An 18,096-nucleotide genomic window follows, 5' to 3' on the forward strand; every position below is an offset into this window, starting at 1 on the left:
GTAGCATTTCTCCGCCCTGCGGCTCCAGCATCAGTTCTGTGTGTGATGCCTTATTTGCTGGGGGCGGGGTATGGGGGGAGCCTGGCTGTTTCAGACTTTGGTCTCTGTCCCCGACGGTTCAGGCACCTCTCCCAGGAGAGCCAGCTAGCCATGGTGTGTCAGGAGGAGGCCTCTCGGGACGAGACCTGTGACGTGAGGGCGAATGAGGACGAGGAGTACGGCAGCGAGCCCAGCCTGATCTCCACAGAGATGTGAGCTCTGGGGAGGGTCCCGGGGTGATGGGCAAGTCCCTAGATTCCTCCAGCAGCTGCAGAGCAGGCGGAAGCCCCTGACCCTCATACACACAGGCCTTTGGTTAGTTTGGCCTTGCCTCACGATACGATGCTTTCAGGAAGAAATCTAACATTGTTTCCTAAGCTTTTTTGGCTGCAACCAACCATCATAAATATAGTTTATAATGAGACTCAGTGCCTACCTGCAGATATTGACTAGACAAATATTCAGGAAACGGCTTATAATAGAGCTACCAGCAGAGGGCGATGTTGGCAGCAGCCGCGGAGAGTCGAAATTTCTCAAAAGAGGTTTTTAAGTTGCACCTCCATTAGGAGGCTGTGACATCCGCTTGCTCGGTTACAATCAGCACTTTTAAAAGAAAGCATAGCACAGAATAGCATAGGATAGGATAGAAAAGGACAGTAAGAAATGCTGTATCACAAACATAGTATTATTTTGTGGAGCCTTTGCTTAATTGCCAAGTCCTGTGAAATATGTTTGTGACTGTGGGTTGCATTCACAGAATTGAAGCTGTGTGAGAAGCTTTCCTGAGAGGAAACACTTTATCATAAGGAAGGACCAGGCTTTTAGGCTTTTGCTTTCCTGAGAACGCAGATTAATATAGGACCACACATGAGAAATCAGAAAAGCAGATGCTCCAATCATTTGGGCTCTTGGTGCATGCTTGGTGCTTCAGGCCCTCTGCTTAACTGGGGATGAACCAGCCTCAGCAGCCAAGGGGACTTTACAAACTCGTTAGGAAGCTAAGAGGATCTCTGAGGAGGAAAATGAAGGAGATTTCCTAGGTAACTGCTCATGTGGTTGTGCAAACAAGGGGAACAGACACTCAGAGAAGGTCAAGGTCAGGGTGACCAAAACAGGCACCAGGCACAAGGTCAAACAGAAGACAAGTCTTCCAGAGTGGGTACAATTTGGATAAGAAGAAAATGTAACAGCGAGGGTGACCAGGCTGAAAACCAGAGGAAAGGCGGGGCGAGTTTTTTAAAGAAACTTCCCTGCTCATCTGCAAATGCTCAAGGAGCAACAGTTGCTGGGAGCACAGCCTCTGCCCCCAAAGGACCTGGAGTCACACTGGGCTGCAGTGGCCTCGTCTGTAACACAAAGGGCTTAGGATGCAGGCTGCTCCACAAGGGACTGTGAATCAACTTAGTGTGCAGCAACTGGCTTTTTCAATGAAATACGACAGACTAAGGTAGACCAGAAGTTCTGGAGCGCAGTGGGTACAGTGAGGGTAACTGTGGGCACGGATCCTGGCCCCCTAGGTGCACTACAGCCATGAGAAGCTACTTCTGGCCGAGTTCCCATTAGAATGGCTGAGGAGCCCTTGACCCAAAGCCCCCCAGCCGCCCCTCACTGACAACAGCACATTTGTTCTGGGCAATTGTATCTGCTCCTGGTGACCAAGGGTGGGCAGGCCCGGGGGGTGGGGGGCACATGCGTGGGCTCACACGGGGCATGGCCATGGTAAACAGCACCCTCATGTGCCAAGAAGGAGCCCAGGCCATTCTGTGGGCTCAGAATTTTTTTCCAAGTTTCTCAGCCACGTTGACCAGGGTCGTCCCCACTGCCTCTCATCAGAAAACACACAGGACACAGTTGGAGGAGTGGAAACATCTGTAGTAGCAGAGAGCGGGCCACAAGTCCAAGGTGGCAGCCTCTGCTGCCCCACGGCTCTTATGAGAGCACAGAGTGGGGATTCCCTTCACTAGGGCAGAAAAGCAGATTTCCTGGGGGTGACGGCTGCCCTGTGGGCCTCCAGGGACAAGTCCCAAGCATCCTCTGTTCCAGGCTGTCCTATCAGGACGACGAAAGCCGGCAGCTGACACCTCCTGAGGAGGACAGGAGAGACATCAGGCTCTCTCCGAAGAGGGGCTTCCTGCGCTCCGCCTCCCTGGGTAAGCCTGCTCTCTAGATGAGGCCACCGGTGGTCACTGCCCCCAACCCCAGGTGATGGCCAGGCACACAGGAGTGACTGAGGAGCCTTGTGGCCTGGCTCAGAAGGTTGGACTTCTAACCCCAGGGCAAGGCTGGACCCGGGCTGGACCTGAGACATGCTCTCGGTGCTGTGTCTCAGAGAGGGGCGGGATGAGGAAGAAGTGGGGGGTGAAGAGGGCGGAGCCAAAGGACCACTACAGAATAGCAGGCCAGGGGCCAGGAGAGGGCGCAGGGGGAAGCCTTGAATCCTTGTGCTTCCCAGGGTGGTAGGTAGCCGTGGTGGCCATGTCGGCCATGTCCCCTTCTCTGCTGACCCTACTCTCTGCTGACTTTGCAGGCCGACGGGCCTCCTTCCACCTTGAGTGTCTGAAACGACAGAAGAATCAAGGGGACGTCTCTCAGAAGACAGTCCTGCCCCTGCATCTGGTTCACCATCAGGTAGCCCACACCTTGGGATGGGCCACTGCCCCTGTCCAGCAGGCTAGACAGCCCCCCGCCCCATGATTGGAACAAATCCCCAAGATGCTAGTCATCCTTCCCGTCTCAGACCACTGCTGTGTCCCACCCCTGGCCCTAATAGCCCCACACAGGTGAGAGCCTGAGCAAGGACCACGCTCTCCAGGGCAGGAGGCTGGAAGGACCTGCAGCTCCAGGATCGGCCTGACAGTGGCCAGAGGTTCCCTCCTCAGAACTGGCTATGGAAAGGGCAAATGAGGTTATACCTAGAGCTTCAAGACACCTGGACATTTTGCTGAGATACAGAAATGACCAAAGAATCGTCCAGCAGCATGGTCGGGGCAGGGATGATACCAGGAAAGCAGGTCTGGGCAGATTCAGTAGCGAGCTATCTCTAGGCCTGGGTGACGCCAACTGAGACTGGAAAGCCCAGCCCCCAGTAGCAAGTGTATTATTAATGCCTTAGAGCAGTTGAATCACCATCCAAGCCCTGTCTCTCACCTCCAGGCAAGTTAGGGTCTAAACCAGACTCTCAAACTGCTTACTTCTTTTTTTTTTTTTTTTTTTTTTTTTTTTTTTGTCTTTTTGCCTTTTCTAGGGCCGCTCCAGCAGCATATGGAGGTTCCCAGGCTACGGGCTTAATCGGAGCTGTAGCTGCTGGCCTACGCCACAGCCACAGCAACTCAGGATCCGAACTGTGTCTGCGACCTACACCACAGCTCACGACAACGCCAGATCCTTAATCCACTGAGCAAGGCCAGAGATCGAACCCACAACCCCATGGTTCCTAGTCGGATTCGATAACCACTGCGCCACGATGGGAACTCCTGTTTACCTCCTTTATTATATGTGTTCTTACCACAGGCTTTGCTTTAAATGATTTTCTTACCCCCAAAGGCATTCAATGCCAGTCAAAGCTTCGATCAGTGTAAGACAGCCAGTGGCACTCAACCAGGGCGATGGTATTTCCGCTCAAGTAAATACACTGTTTTGCTCAGCCTGGGTGCCATCACCTACATAGATGGGGTCTCCACGGGGCTTTCTGAAATATCAAGCATAGCCCCACACCTCCCTTGGAGCTCCAGGGCCTCAGGGCCCCAGGACCATCCAGAGCAGTAAGTGAAGGATGCAACCGTGTAAATAGTTTAATCACAGTACAGTATAAGATTTGAACAGAAGTTCAAAGGCCAGCTGAGCCAGAGATTGGCAGGACGTCAGGCACCCCGGCCAGGGTCGTCAAGGTGAGAACACTAAGGATTGGACCTGTCTAGCTCCTGGCGGTGCACAGACACCCTTCCCAGGCCTTATTCGCCTGACCCTCACATCAGACCCGCGACGGAGGCACCCAGAGGGCAGAGTCCCACACCTGCAGGGGATGCAGGTGTGATTCTCTCCAACTACCAAGGAAACCAAAATCCAGGGAATTCCCAGCCTACGGGGATAGGGCCAGGGCTAGCGAGCAGACGACCTTGACGCCACCCCACCTCAGTTCCTGAACAGGAGAAAGATCCCTGCAGACAGAGAGGTGCAGAGTCTATTTTAGGGTGGTTGGGACTAACCCCGGGTCTTAATGGGTGACCAAGAGGGTGTGAGTGGCGGGCTGTGGGGCCCACTGGAGCAGGAGCTGCTGGGAAGCGGAGCCCCCCAGCCCATGCTCTTATTTCCGCAGGCTTTGGCGGTGGCAGGCCTGAGCCCCCTCCTGCAGAGAAGCCATCCTCCCGGCACCTTCCCCCTGCCATGCACCACGCCCCCCGCCACACCTGGCCCAGGCTGGCCTCTGAGGCCTGTCCCCACCCTGCGGCTGGAGGGGGCCGAGTCCAGCGAAAAGCTCACCAGCAGCTTCCCGTCCGTCCATTGCGGCCCCCGGGCTGGGGAGCCCACGCCCTGCGGGGCAGGCAGTGGCCCCCGGAGGGCCCGGCCGGTGTCTCTCACTGTGCCCAGCCCAGCAGGGACCCGGGGCCGACAGTTCCACGGCAGCGCCAGCAGCCTGGTGGAAGCGGTGAGTGGCTGGGAATGGAGAGGAGAAGGGGGCCCTGGTTTTCTCCCGAGCAGAGGGGGTGTCAGATCTCTGGGCCGGAAAGACCCTTACTCAGGCCTCGAATCCTAGTGAGCGCCCAGCACCCAGGCGTGGGCCACAGCTGAGAAATAGTGGTCACACTGGTGAGGGAGCTGGCACGAAGGCAGAACCATGAGGAAGGCTGAGTAGGACAAGGGTTGGTGGGGAGCAGGCCAGATAGAAGCGGAGGTCCTCCAGGCTCATCTGCTTCTTCCCAAGGCCATTCCTCGAGCAGCCTCCAGGAAGGGGGCAGACACACACACACCCCCACCCCGTCCCCAGGACCCTCACCCCTAGAAAGGCAGCCAGGGGCACTGGGCCAGGTGTCACCAGAAGGGAGTGGAGGCTTCCTGGAAAGAGTGACTTGGAGGCTCTGGGGCACCGTGGAGGCCCAGTGGGGGTTGGGGGGACCAGGGCAGGCCGGGCCCCCACCGCTTTTGTGTGCCAAGGCTCCCTGTGTTTGATGACGGGTTCCCCAACCCCAAAGTCCTTTCTCCAGCCTACACACCCCCAATGCCCTTCCCAGCAGGCGTGCACACGCAGGTGCACACGCATGCACACAGGCTCTTCCTGATGGGAGCAGTCAGAAGCCCGCTGTGCTGGTCCCGCAGGGAAGAGCTGACCCAGGAGTCACATCCTCCTTGGTTCCTCTCTGCCCGCCCCCAGGTCTTGATCTCAGAAGGACTGGGGCAGTTTGCTCAGGATCCCAGGTTCTTGGAGGCCACCACCCAGGAGCTGGCCGACGCCTGCGACATGACCATAGAGGAGATGGAGAGCGCCGCCGACAACATCCTCAGCGGGGGCGCTGGGCAGAGCCCCAACGGCACCCTGCTCCCCTTTGCAAACTGCAGGGACCCAGGGCCGGACCGAGCAGGGGGCGCGGAGGACGCGGCCTGGGCGCCCGGCCCCGAGCCCCGCCAGGGCGAGGACGAGCTCCTGGACAGCAGGGCCTTCGCCAGCAGCCTGTAGCGGCCGGGCCGGAGACGCCGGCTTTTTATTTGTTTCAATGTTCCTAATGGGTTCGTTTCAGAAGTGCCTCACTGTTCTCGTGACCTGGAGTTAACCGGAACAGCGTCTTCATTCATTTCGTGGGGACAAGATCAAGTCGGGTGGCCAGGAGAGAAGCAGCCGCAGTCCGTGTCCGCGGGGAGCGGTTGGGGCGGGGCGCCGGCACCAGGAAGGGCCCCCACCCCGCACCGCCAACCCGGCTCCCCCCAGCCCTCACCAAAAGGACCCTGTGCCAAACGGGTGTCTTTCAACCTTGCTTGTAAAAAAAAAAAAAAAAAAAAAAAAATCATTTTGCACATATTCTGTATGAGCCTCACTGTCCCCATAGAGCCAGGGCCCGCGGATTCACAGAGGAAGGAGGACCCGGCCCCACCCACGCTGGAAGAGGAAGCCAGGGAGGGGCCCCGCACCACCGCCCACCACCCCACCTGCAGCTGGATCCCCTTTCCTGCCCGGCCACGCGCGCACATCGCATCGAGGCCAGGGGAGCGGGCACGCCGGTGGGACAAGACCGGGTGCTGCTGAGCTTCCGTCCAGCGCTCTTTTGTTCTGGGATTTGACGTTTTTCTTGACCGCATGTTGGTTTTCTTTGGGGGAGGGTGTTTGTTTTTAATTTAGTTTTGCCAGGGGGAGGGGAGGAAGAAGAGTGTTTACAAAGTTTTGCAACCACCCACCTTCCTGTTTTCACTTTTGCAAATGTAAATTGGGTTTGGTTTTGTTGTATTACTTAACGGTTGTGGTTTCCTTTTCTACGGAGGATGCAACGGAGCCGCTGTAGGAGGGTTTTACCAGCCATTTTGTACGCCCAATAATTTGTTATAATTTCCTTAGGTGGTGACAAGATTTGGGGGTTTGGTTTCATAATTTAAAGGTAATCAAGAGTGCACTCGGATAGGATCTTGCACATTCGTGTGTACTAGTGGGTGCCCGAGAGAGGAAGCACGCATGAAGCACACACAGGGTCTCTGCGTGTGTGTGTGTTGTGTGTGTGGCAGGTGTCTGTGTGAGGACGTGGTCCGTGCCCACCAGTTAGCCCACGGCTCCCCGTTTCAGGCCTGTGGGGAGATCCGAATCTGGGGCCATTTGAAAGCAAAAACAAACCACTGTCTCTGCTTCTGAAATGGGAATCAGTAACTCTTTTGCATTTTCTGTCCCACAAGATATGCAAAAACAATGCAATAATATTCATTTTAAAAAATACAATTGTGAGTTGTGTTGGCATTAAAGCTGTATTTAAAAAAACCACACAGAAATTTAAGGGAAAAACTCAGAAGGCGTTTTGCTTCGATTTGTTCCGTGTAATGTTTTACTGCATTGATGGTGTTTCTGCTGAAGAGACCGTTATACTTGAATTCAGGTCAGTCTCAGTATTTTACAAATATTTTTTTAAAACTGAATTGCAATTGTGCCAAGCGAATATAATGAATTGAATTAAGTTTGTTTTTGAATTCACTTCTTGTATATTTGCTGCATGTAAGTAAATCATTTTGTATTTGGAGTGTGACAAGCTTTACCTTTGAGCTCTTAAGTGCTTTCCTACATGTGGTCGGGAAAAGGGAACAGCTTTTCCTTTCATGTGTGCGACAAGTGTGGGCACCACTTGTGTGTGGGGGGGGTCCGACGCAGGCTTGAGCATCACTGTTGCGCATATCTTGTGTTCGCTTCTGTTTCCCTCATTTTCCCCAAAACTCGGTGGCAGTGCATCCGTATCTTGCTTTGAGAGACAGGACTCATTCCAGACCCACTCCATCCACTCCACCCCAGTTGTCTTGATTTGTAATTTCTTCAGGAAGAGCTCCTCGCTGTGTGCGGCCCTGAGATGCCCTGACCAGCCTCTTTCGTCATCTGCTGGCATCGGCGTCCCCCATGGGAGAGGTGGCAGCACACGTGTTCCTTAGGGAAGTGTTCTCTGACCGGAAGGATGGAATGGTTGGAGGGGAGGGCATCCTCGCCGGGCACGCTCTGCTCATACCAGGTCCCTGAGCTGGGCAGCTGGGAAAATCCTTTCCGTCCAAAGCCAAGGCCGTCCTGCTCACTTCTCCACCTTTCACTCACTCTGGAGCAGGATTTGCTCCAGCCAGCCCCTCGTAAGTGGCAGCCAGGGAGGAACCAGGATGTTGGGAGTGGGAGCGGGATCAGAACCCGAAGCCTCTCGGGGTGTCTCTTTGCCGCTACCTGGATGTCACCCAGGGTGCCACTTCCTTCAAACAGACTACAACAGTGATGGTTGGAAAGGGACCAGTTTGGAGGAAACAGGACCCAACAATTCATCTGGAACTTTCCCATTGAGCCTCCTCCAGGCCTGGGGCTCTTTCAGCCCTTCCTGGCACCTCCTTACGTGAGCAGTTTAAAAATCAAAGCCGGGGACGCCCGCTCCTCAGTGAAGAAGATTTTACTCTGATGACTGACGTGCAGGCTGCCAGGTTACCTTACAGCCTGGAGACCGAAGAGCCGCTCCCTGTTTCTCCACGTCCAACCCTTCACATTTTCTGGGCTTGTCGGTGCCATCGAGATCTCAAGAATTTAAGTTCAGGTCCTGTGTTTCCCCAGATGTCCCCCACTGTGCCACCACAAGATTTTAGTTGTAATGGACAGAGGAGCCCTTTGGGGTTAATGCCTGGTCCTAGCCGTATGCTTGGCCGCTGGAGAGACATTGGAACCTTAACTGACCTCACACATGCACACACTCGGCCTTTTTGTGCTGCCTCCTGTCTTCTTTTTGGACTTTCCACCTGCATCACCTGCCAGCTCCTGCTTGGCGCACGCAGAGCCCACCCTCACCCTACACGGAGCCCACCCTTGCCCCTCCGCGCGCATGTGCAGGTTTGCTTCTCCTTTGCCTTAAGCTCTGTCTCTGTCGGGCAGAACTAGGCGTCCTCCCTGCGTGCGGGGACACTGTCAGCGTGGCAAGGGCACTCAAGCCGCCGTGAAGGGAAGTGTCTCAGGTGGGAGGGCCCTGTGCAGGAGAGGGTCTCGGGAGCCTGAGTGCATGACTGACCAGTGCAGGCTGGACACGCGACACGTCGTTCTGAGCCTCTTCCACTGCGTGGCCTCCACCTCTGCATCCAAATAGAACCTCCCCTGTGACCTCGTAAACCAGAACCAGCAAGTCTTCTGAAAACCCTGAGTGGTGGGAGAAAAGCCACGATGCCCGAGGACCCCAAGGACTTGAAGAGTTCAAGTTCCAGGGTCTGGCAACCTGATTTGTTGTCCCCTGGCTGGCAGCCTCTTGTCTCCAACCTGGTCTTAATAGCTACTCGCCTGCTGGGTTCGATTCCCAGCTGTCTCCTGTCTACCCCCTCCTAGATGGTTTTTTAGGTCTTGGAGTAAAAAGGAAGACTTTCCCCCAGATTTCAGCTTGATTCATGAATTTTTCTCTGCTTTGCTGCAGAAGTTCTTTGTCCTGGTCCCTTCCCCGGTCTTCTAAGTCTGACTAGAGACCCAAGGACAAAGGGACAGCCCCTCCTCGCTTCATCTTTATCTTTCTCTGCGCCCCTGCTCCTGTCCCCAGCCTCATCTGGGGAGCTGCCCAGCATGTCTCCAGGATATCTCCAACTGTTCAGCTGAGGGGACCCAGCAGAAGTACCTCTTCCAAGGCCAGTGGGACTTCTTTCTGAGGAAGAAGAGCACCCAAGAGGGAAGGACTTGGAGGTCATCGAGGGATCGGAGCGCTTTTCCAGGGGCCAGTTGATACATTCAGGCCCCCACCCCTAAAGGCCAAGAAATAGGAGAACCTAGAGCAGGTGCAAGGAGGAGCCAGTGGGCAGGGCTCGTAGCCTCATAAACCATAACCACGGGTGCAGCTAAGGAAGTGACGGCCTGGCCGCCCTCGAGAGATACCTGAAGAACTGGCACATGACTGTCTGAGAGTCAGAAATGGTCAGCAAAGAGGTCAAGGAAAGGGGCCTGGTTTCAACCCTCTCAGCCCCCAAGTTAGTCAAACACCTGCTGACAGCATCCAGGCTGGTTCCGCTTTTTACGTACCTGGCTCTGGTCTGGGAAAGGTGCCAGCCCAGGACCTGCAGGGAAGTGGGGGCCAAAATGCCCCCCATATGTCTGGTCTCATCTTATGGAAGAAAGTGTCCTGTACCCGCTGTGGCCAGGACAGTGGACAGGCTGAGCCCTCAAGCATCCACTTTGGAAGAAGAGAAAAATAAAACTGGGCTCTGGCCTTGTTTCCAGCCAACCCCCCTCCTCTCTGGGAGCACGGGGTATCTGCCACCACGTCCCCCGTCCCTCAGCATGCTAGCCAGTCTGCCATCCAGAGCGGGTTCCAGCAGGATGGAAGGCAGAGGGGAGGCCCTGAGCTCGGCCGGGTTTCCCACAGCCTCATCTGAGTTGGGATGGGGCCTCCCCTCCCCTGCTCTTTTCCCTCCTCCCCCAGGTCAGTGAGTACAGATTCTGACAGAGTTTCTTCATGAAGCCGTCTCTGGTTTTAACTTTATCTTTTTATTTATTTATTTATTTATTTTTGTTTCAAAGCCATGAAATACTGCTCTGTGGGGCCAGATAGCAAGCCATCAGATTTCCATGCCGTTGGGACACCTGAGCAGCACACACACACACACACACACTCACTCACACACTCTGACCCACATGCACACGCACACAGGCACGCACACACCCTTAGTGGGCAGGTGCTGGAGCTCGGGACTGAGCAGAGACTCACAGCTTTGTCCTTGTCTTAGACGGCTGGGCGCTGGCCAGGCGCTGACCAGACAGGGAACCAGGGGCACTCCCCTGGGTGGATGCGAGCCGTGGGGACCTGTTATTACTGTGAACTAAGTATCATTTCTCTTCATTGAGAAAATTCCACCACCCTGCCAATCAAGAATGTTCCCCCCACCCCCGTGACTTAAGGAGACTTGGTCCACGCAGACAGGTGGTAAAACCCCGAAGGCTCCCTGGTGTCTTAGAAAAGCCGCCGGTGGGCATCTGCAGCCCATGTATCCTTGTGTTGGGCAAATGAGTTGAAGCTGAGAGCAGAGTCAGAGGTGAGATTGACCGTGAAAACCCCCTTTCTCCACTAGATGAGGTAAGACCAGATCATGGGACGATCTTGGCTGTCACATTCAGATCAGGCGCTGGTCTGGCCACAGGCGCCTCCACTTCTTGGGGTGTCCGGGCACCCCAGCTTTCAGAATCTAAGTAGTCTTGGTATGGACACGGCCCCTAGGAAGGTAGTGTGATGCTTAATCCACACGAATCAGGCGTTTGTGACCAATTTGCCACCTGAGATGACTCGTGGGTGAGAACGCGTCTCACCAAGGTGACCACAGAGCCGCTGTGGGCCAGGGGAGGGTCGTGCCTGTGGAGGAGATACAGGTGGGCACAGTGGTTCCTGGTCACCGTGAGGCCTGGAGGGCCTGCGTCCCACCGTCCTCAGCATCCCGGGGGTTTGTAAGGGAGGTGAGGGAAAAGGTGGCGCCAGGCAGGAGCCGGGAGGCGAGGCGTCACTGGTGCCCCTGCCTCCCAAGATTTCCAACGTGGAGAAGCCACCCCCAGGCTTAAGAGGGGAAAAAAGAGCTTGAGACCCGACGGTTTGTAAGCAAGGGGGGCTCCCAAATGCCATGACCCCTCGCTGCCCGCACCCTCCGCCCTGAGTCGGCACATTCCACTTGCGCTCCAGTTGCCAGGACCCCCATCCAAAGGCGCATGTCCTCCCCTGCCCCCACTGCTGCCCCAAAGCCTCGTGGGAAGAGGGTCTGGCTCCGGAGGGGGTGCTGTCCAAGGTATGAACAGGTTTGGACAAGGCAGTGACGGGAAACACACCCGTCCACCAGGAATCAGGGTGGCAGGGCCCTGGAGGGTGAAGCCCCGGAGTGTCTGTTACACGCAGACTTTTCCTCTTTATTTGGACACCCCCAAGCAACAAGCGGACACCTCCGAGCCAGAGGCCAGACCCAGCCCCTCGCCCCTCCTCACCTCTGGTCCCAGTCAGCCCACCTTCATCCCCAACCCGCCGAATCAACGCTTGTTCTCAGAGACCGTCGCTGCCCACCCCACCCCGCAACACCCCACACCTCCCTCGGGCCCCCTGGCTTCACAGCCTCATGTTGTAAATACGGTTGTACAGTTTGTAATCATCAAATAACCCGTGTCATCGGCCTCGCCTGCGCCCCTTCTCACCTGGAGAAAGGCCAGGGAACGAGAAGAGCTTCAGGGCCATCTCTGTGTGAGACGCTATGTATATTCCTGTAAGATTGCATTTTTATCTACGGAATGATGTTATTTAAAAAACAAACAAAAAAACCCAAAAAACAAGAATTGCAAATAAATTTCTTAACAATGGCTGCTTTGGTTCAAGAGTCTTCCCTCTGCCGTCTCAGCCCATTTCCTAGCCGTCTCCCGAGCCCACTCAGCCCCCAGATGCCGGGCTCTGCCTCCTGGCGGGAGGAAGGCAGGCACACATGCGAGATCTGAGCCCAGAGCTTGTCTCCAATCCCATTTCAGCAATTAGCCTCATCGCCACGCCTTCCTGCCAGTGGAAAGGGGACAGAAAAATGGCCAAAGGTTGACGGGACAGAATGGGAAGCCTTCAGTGGGTAGTCCACCAAACACAAGAGCTGCCTAGCCCCCAAATCCAGTATCAGGAAAGACACGAAATTGGTTTTCAGTGTAGGAGGGAAAGGAGGGGGAGGGGGAGGGGAAGTAAATGGTGCATATTAAGGCACTTCGAAGACTACAAACATGCAAGGTTCTTTTGGGGGCTATTAAACTGACTGAGACAAACTTTCCAGAATAAGTCCCTGTGTAACATAACTTGTCCTGGAAAGAATGTGTCTTAGTTGGATACAGCTATGACGTCCCCTCCTTGGACGATGTAGTTTCCAGTCATTGCCCCCACCCTCTTCCTCTGCAGAGCCCCTCTGCCCCAACCCTGTGCCCCAGCCAGATTCTGAGCTCTAGAACCCGGGCTGCACCCCCAGGACCTGCCCCTTGGGCCACAGCAATGATCAAAGTGCCAAAGTTTGCAAACGCAGCTCTAAACCAGCTGGAGCAGATAAGAGACTTGACTGACCATAGTGAGTTTGCTCTGCCCGAGTTTGGAATGCAGACAACCTCCCTGCTGCTTTGCTCTCCTGTCAGCCTGGCCTTCACGCCCTCCCCTCTCAGGTGGGCTTCTGCCCACTTCTCCCCTTCTCCCCACAAGGGGGATGTGGTTATTTTTTCAACTGGTTGGAGAATTAGATATTAACTGGGTTAGTTACTCACGGTGGAAAGTCAGTGGACGCCCAGGACACTCTGTCCTGTGCTTTATTTTTCCTGCCTCCAGTTCCAAGCAGAACTAAGCCTCCTTTCCGTGTAGCTCCATGTGGCTCTCTCCCTGTTTCCATATGGCCTTTGGGGTAGGTGGGCCCCACGAACTCTCCATCTCCTACTCCCATAGGCCTATCTGATCACATCAGCCCAGCAGGTCAGGCTAGAAAATCCTCAGGTGGAGTTCCCGTCGTGGCTCACTGGTTAACGAATCTAACTAGCAACCATGAGGTTGTGGGTTCGATCCCTGGCCTGCTCAGTGGGTTAAGGATCTCGTGTTGCTGTGGCTGTGGTGTAGGCCAGCAGCTATAGCTATGATTAGACCCCTAGCCTAGGAACCTCCGTATGTTGTGGATGCGGCCCTAGAAAAGACACACACACAAAAAAAAAACGAAGAAAGAAAGGGGAAAAAAAATCCTCAGGTGCCCATGAGCCAGAGTGCTGGGCAGCCCAGCGTACCCAGAGCCCCGCCGTGCAGTTATCAGCCAACACTAGAAAGCCCCAGGTTTGTAATTGACCACACACCTCACAGAACTGTGTCAGATCAAAAAACGAACTCCACAGCAAAGGAGGTGACAGGATCAAGCCCAGGGTGCCTCCCCAACCACCCCTCCCCCAGAGGTGTTTGGATGCAGGAGCCGTCAGCTGTGTGTCCAGGGGAAGACCCGTCCAGGCAGAGAGATGAGCATGGGGGTCCGTGTGGGGGTTGCTGGTCAGGTTGAAGACAGGACAGAACCCACATCAGCAATCTAAACACGGAGAGGTTAACACGAAGGCTGGTTAACTGCTTACAGTGGTCAGAGGAGGACTCTAGGTGTCCGGAGGTTTCCTATCGGAGGACAGCTGCTCCCTCTGGGGTGGAGGGAGCGTGGATGGGAGGATGGTGTGGCTGCAGGGGAGGGAGCAGTCTGCGGGGGACCAGGGTGCAGTCCGATCCGTCCCTTCCACCCTTTGACTCCCAGACACATGTGTCCAGGCCACGTGGGAGAGAGCCATGTAACGCAGCCTGAAGACAGACTGGCTTTCCAGTCTGCTGGCACCGCACCCGAGTTTTCAGTGAGCCACTCCAGGGGAGGGGTGAGGTGAGAGGTGAGAAGGTGCCCTGGGCTTGAGTGGGTCACATTCTCTTTTCTCTGCTCCTTTTCCAGCCTTCCCAGGATACCTATCACTAGACTTTATCTGTAATAATAACAAAAGCACTGGCCACCTATGGACCAAAAAAGAAAAAAAGTTACTATTTGACTGTTCTTTTTTTTTTTTCTTAAATGTCCACACCCTTGCTCTCTCAGCACATGGAAATTCCCGTAGGCCAGGGATTGAATCCCCGCTGCATCTGTGACCTATGCTGCAGCTGGATCCTTTAACCCACTGCACTGGACTGGGGATCAAACCTGCGCCCCTGCAGAAACCCAAGCCACTGCAGTCAGATTCTAAACCCGCCATGCCACAGCAGGAACTCCCATTTGACTGTTCTCGCTCTTTTTTTTTTTTTTTTCTCAGTCTTTTGTCTTTTTAGGGCTGCACCTGTGGCATATGGCGATTCCCAGGTTAGAGGTTGAATTGGAGCTATAGCTGCCAGCCTACACCAGAGCCACAGCTATGCAGGATCCGAGCTGCGTCTGTGACCTACACCACAGCTCACAGCAACGCCGGATCCCTAACCCACTGAGCAAGGCCAGGAATTGAACCTGCATCCTCATGGATATTAGTTAGGTTTGTTAACCACTGAGCCACAACGGGAACTCCCCATTGACTATTCTTAAATGGTATTAAGTACATTCTCATTGTTGTATAACCATCACCACCATCCATCTCCAGCACTTTATTGTTTTCCAAGATCAAAGCTCTGTCCCCATTAAACACTAACTCCCCGTCTCCCTCCCCTAGCTCCTAGCAACCATCCTTCTTCCCGGCCCTAGGAATTTGACTCCTCTAAGAAGAAACATAGGAGTTCCTGTTGACTCAACAGGTTAAGGATCTGGTGTTGTCACTGCTATGGCTCTGGTTGGGAACCTCTGCATGCTGTGGGTGAGAAAGAAAGAAAAGAAGGAAAGAAAGAAAAGAAAGGGAGAGATAGAGAGAAAGAAAGGGATGAAGGAAGAAAAAGGGAAAGGAAGAAAGGAATAGTATTTGTCCTTTTGTGTATGGTTTGTCACTTAGCATAATGTCCTCAAAATTCATCTATGTCATAGCCTGTGTCATTATTTCCTTCTTTTTTAAGGCTAATATTCCAGGGTATGTACAGACCACTTCGTGTTTATCTAGTCATTCATCCATGGACACTTAGCTTATTTCCACTTTTGGGTCTTGTGACTAACACTGCCCAGAACATGGGTGTACAAATATGTTTGGGCCCCTGAAGACACTTCTTACTAGTACAGACCCAGAAGTAGAATTCTGGATCATATGGTAGTTCTATGTTTTATTTATTTATTTATTTACTTATTTATTGCTTTTTAGGGCCGCACATGCGGCATATGGAAGTTCCCAGGCTAGGGGATGAACTGTAGCTACAGCTACCAGCCTATGGGAGTTCCCGTCGTGGCTCAGTGGTTGACGAATCCGACTAGGAACCATGAGGTTTCGGGTTCAATCCCTGGGCTCGCTCAGTGGGTTAAGGATCCGGCGTTGCTGTGAGTTGTGTGTAGGTTGCAGACGCAGCTCGGATCCCGCATTGCTGTGGCTGTGGTGTTAGACTGGCGGCCACAGCTCCCATTGGACCCCTAGCCTGGGAACCTCCCACATGCTGCAGGTGCAGCCCTAGAAAAGACAAAAAGACAAAAAAGAAAAAGAAGAAAAGAGGGAAATTTACTCGAGCCAAACTGAAGATTATAACCTGGAAAGCAGATTCTCTGAAAGCTATGAGAGCTGTTCTGCCTGTTAGGAGTCATATACGTTTTTGAGACAAAAGGATCATACATCAAAATGACAAGCTGATATTTTACATAAAGGTCACCAAGGATACCGAGTCCAGGGAAGCACATACACAAAGTGACAAGCAAGTCACCATGACCCCCTACAGAGCTGGGAAAGGACGCTATTCTTTTAAGACTTTACACTGCTAGTGTCGTCATCAGAGAAAGAAAAAAACAAGATCTTTATGGCTAAGTAGGCCTCCACTTTTGAGGGGCTCTGGTTAATGTGTGATGCAGACGCACACGCCACCCATCAGGAAGGGAGCGGGCCCAAACACACGCAGAGAGAGGATTTTTGTGTTTAACTTTGCTTGTCCTGCCTGAAAATATAAACTTTACCTCAGCCCCACACTGGGCGCCTTGTAATAAACACCGTACTTTCCTTCCCCACAATCCGGTGTCAGTAGATTGGTTTATTGTGGACAATAAAGTAGACCCAAGTTTGGTCCAGTCACAAAAGAACCAGCCTCACAGACATACAAGCCAGTGGTCACCGGCGGGGAGAAGAAAGGGAGGTGCAGGAGGGGGTGGGGGGTTAAGAGGCACCGACTACTGTGCATAAAGCAGATAAGCTACAAGGATATACGTACCGCAAGCGGGATGGAGCCTTTATGTTGTAATAACTTCAAATGGAGTGCAATCTATTAAAATATTGAATCACTATGTTGTACACCTGCAACTAATATAATAGCGTAAATCAACTAAATCATTAGGAAAAAAAAGCTGATTATTTATACTTAATTCTCATGCACACAAAACTGCAGCTCTCTGTGGCCTTGGGTAAATTATCTAATCTCCTCAGAGTCTATAAAAGAGTCCATAAAATCCCCACCTCACAGGAGGTTGTGAGGCCTGAACAAGATAACCGGGTGGAGCCCTGCCAGGGCCGGGTGTCAGGGCTGCACTCAGCAAATATGGTTTCCTCCCGCCCCCACTCACCCCAGCCGCAGGTTTCCTGAGCTCACTGGTAAAGCTGCGCTATGCAAACCAGAACTGAGGTCCGAGGGCCTAGGAGAGGAACACATCGGGCAGAGAGCCCAAAATACAGGGGCTGGGAGCAGGAAACGGCTTTAGCCTCTGGTCACTGCCCGCTTCCAGCCATCGCCCCAGCATCATAATCAAGTCTGGCTGTGGGACCCCCACTTCCCAACAGCCTCCTTGGGATCTGACTTCTGTCGCCCTCCCCACCCCGCTGGAACCTGTCATAGATCTCATGGACACACTCAAGCTCTCCAACCAGGGTCTTTCTGAGTGTGGGGCCTCAGGCTGGGGTTGGCTAAAGAATCCAATAAAAGTTCATGCAATTACGTCACTCTGCTGGTCACCACGGCAACCAAGTGTTTGGACTCAGGGTGGATTATAGTGAGACAGACCGTGGGGGTGGTTACACACCTGTGACTCTCAACACAGCCTGTACACTTCGATCATATGGTATGTGACTCTATCTCAACAAAGCTGCCCAAAATGAACAAATAATAAACAATCTGACCTCATGGCCTCCTGATGTGATGTCACACAAAATAGACAGACTCTTGCCAAACTGTTTAACCTGAATCAAACCCAGCCATTCAACCTCATTTCCATCCTACAGGAAGTACAGGAAATAGAAAAAAAATCACACAAAGAGACATCAGGAGGAAACCGCCAGACAAACAGAAAATATGAAGTATTCAACGCCCTTTCAAAAAACAAAAATGGTGAGGGAAATGTCCTATATTTAAAGAGACCTAACATAACCTCCTGCAGTATGTAAAACTTAAGTGAACCCTGGTTTATGAAAAGCAACTATAAAAATAGTTGGGTCAGGAGTTCCCGCTGTGGCACAAAGGGATCAGCAGCGTCTTGGGAGCACAAGATGCAAGTTCCATTCCTGGCCTGGGACGGTGGGTTAAGGATTTCATGTAACTGCAGCTGCGGCTTAGGTCACTACTGTGGCTCGGATCTGATCTCTGGCCTGGGAACTCCACATGCTGAGGGGCAGCCGAAAACAAAAACAAAACAAAAAACAAAAAACTCCACACATTGGGACATTTGGGAAAATCTGAATATGAGCTGAACTTAGGTAGTTATTGTTAAATTCTTAGGTGTAATAAGGTGTTATGTTCAGGTAGCAAACTGTCCTTCCTCTTAGGAGATGCTTGCTGAAATATTTGGGGTCAAGTATCACGGAAT

General features: G+C 53.2%; 1 protein-coding gene across 1 annotated transcript in view; it reads left to right on the forward strand.

Annotated features, from left to right (window-relative positions):
- The window catches only part of CACNA1C (calcium voltage-gated channel subunit alpha1 C), a 431,475-nt gene extending 425,467 nt beyond the window's left edge, over positions 1 to 6,008 (forward strand). Inside the window, 5 exon segments of the mRNA XM_021092981.1 lie at positions 123 to 251; positions 2,083 to 2,189; positions 2,567 to 2,667; positions 4,355 to 4,684; positions 5,408 to 6,008. Of these exon segments, the coding sequence (XP_020948640.1) occupies positions 123 to 251; positions 2,083 to 2,189; positions 2,567 to 2,667; positions 4,355 to 4,684; positions 5,408 to 5,710 (970 nt within the window). The 3' untranslated portion in view covers positions 5,711 to 6,008.

This window comes from Sus scrofa, chromosome 5, assembly GCF_000003025.6.
Source record: "Sus scrofa isolate TJ Tabasco breed Duroc chromosome 5, Sscrofa11.1, whole genome shotgun sequence".
NCBI classification, from domain to species: Eukaryota; Metazoa; Chordata; class Mammalia; order Artiodactyla; family Suidae; genus Sus; species Sus scrofa.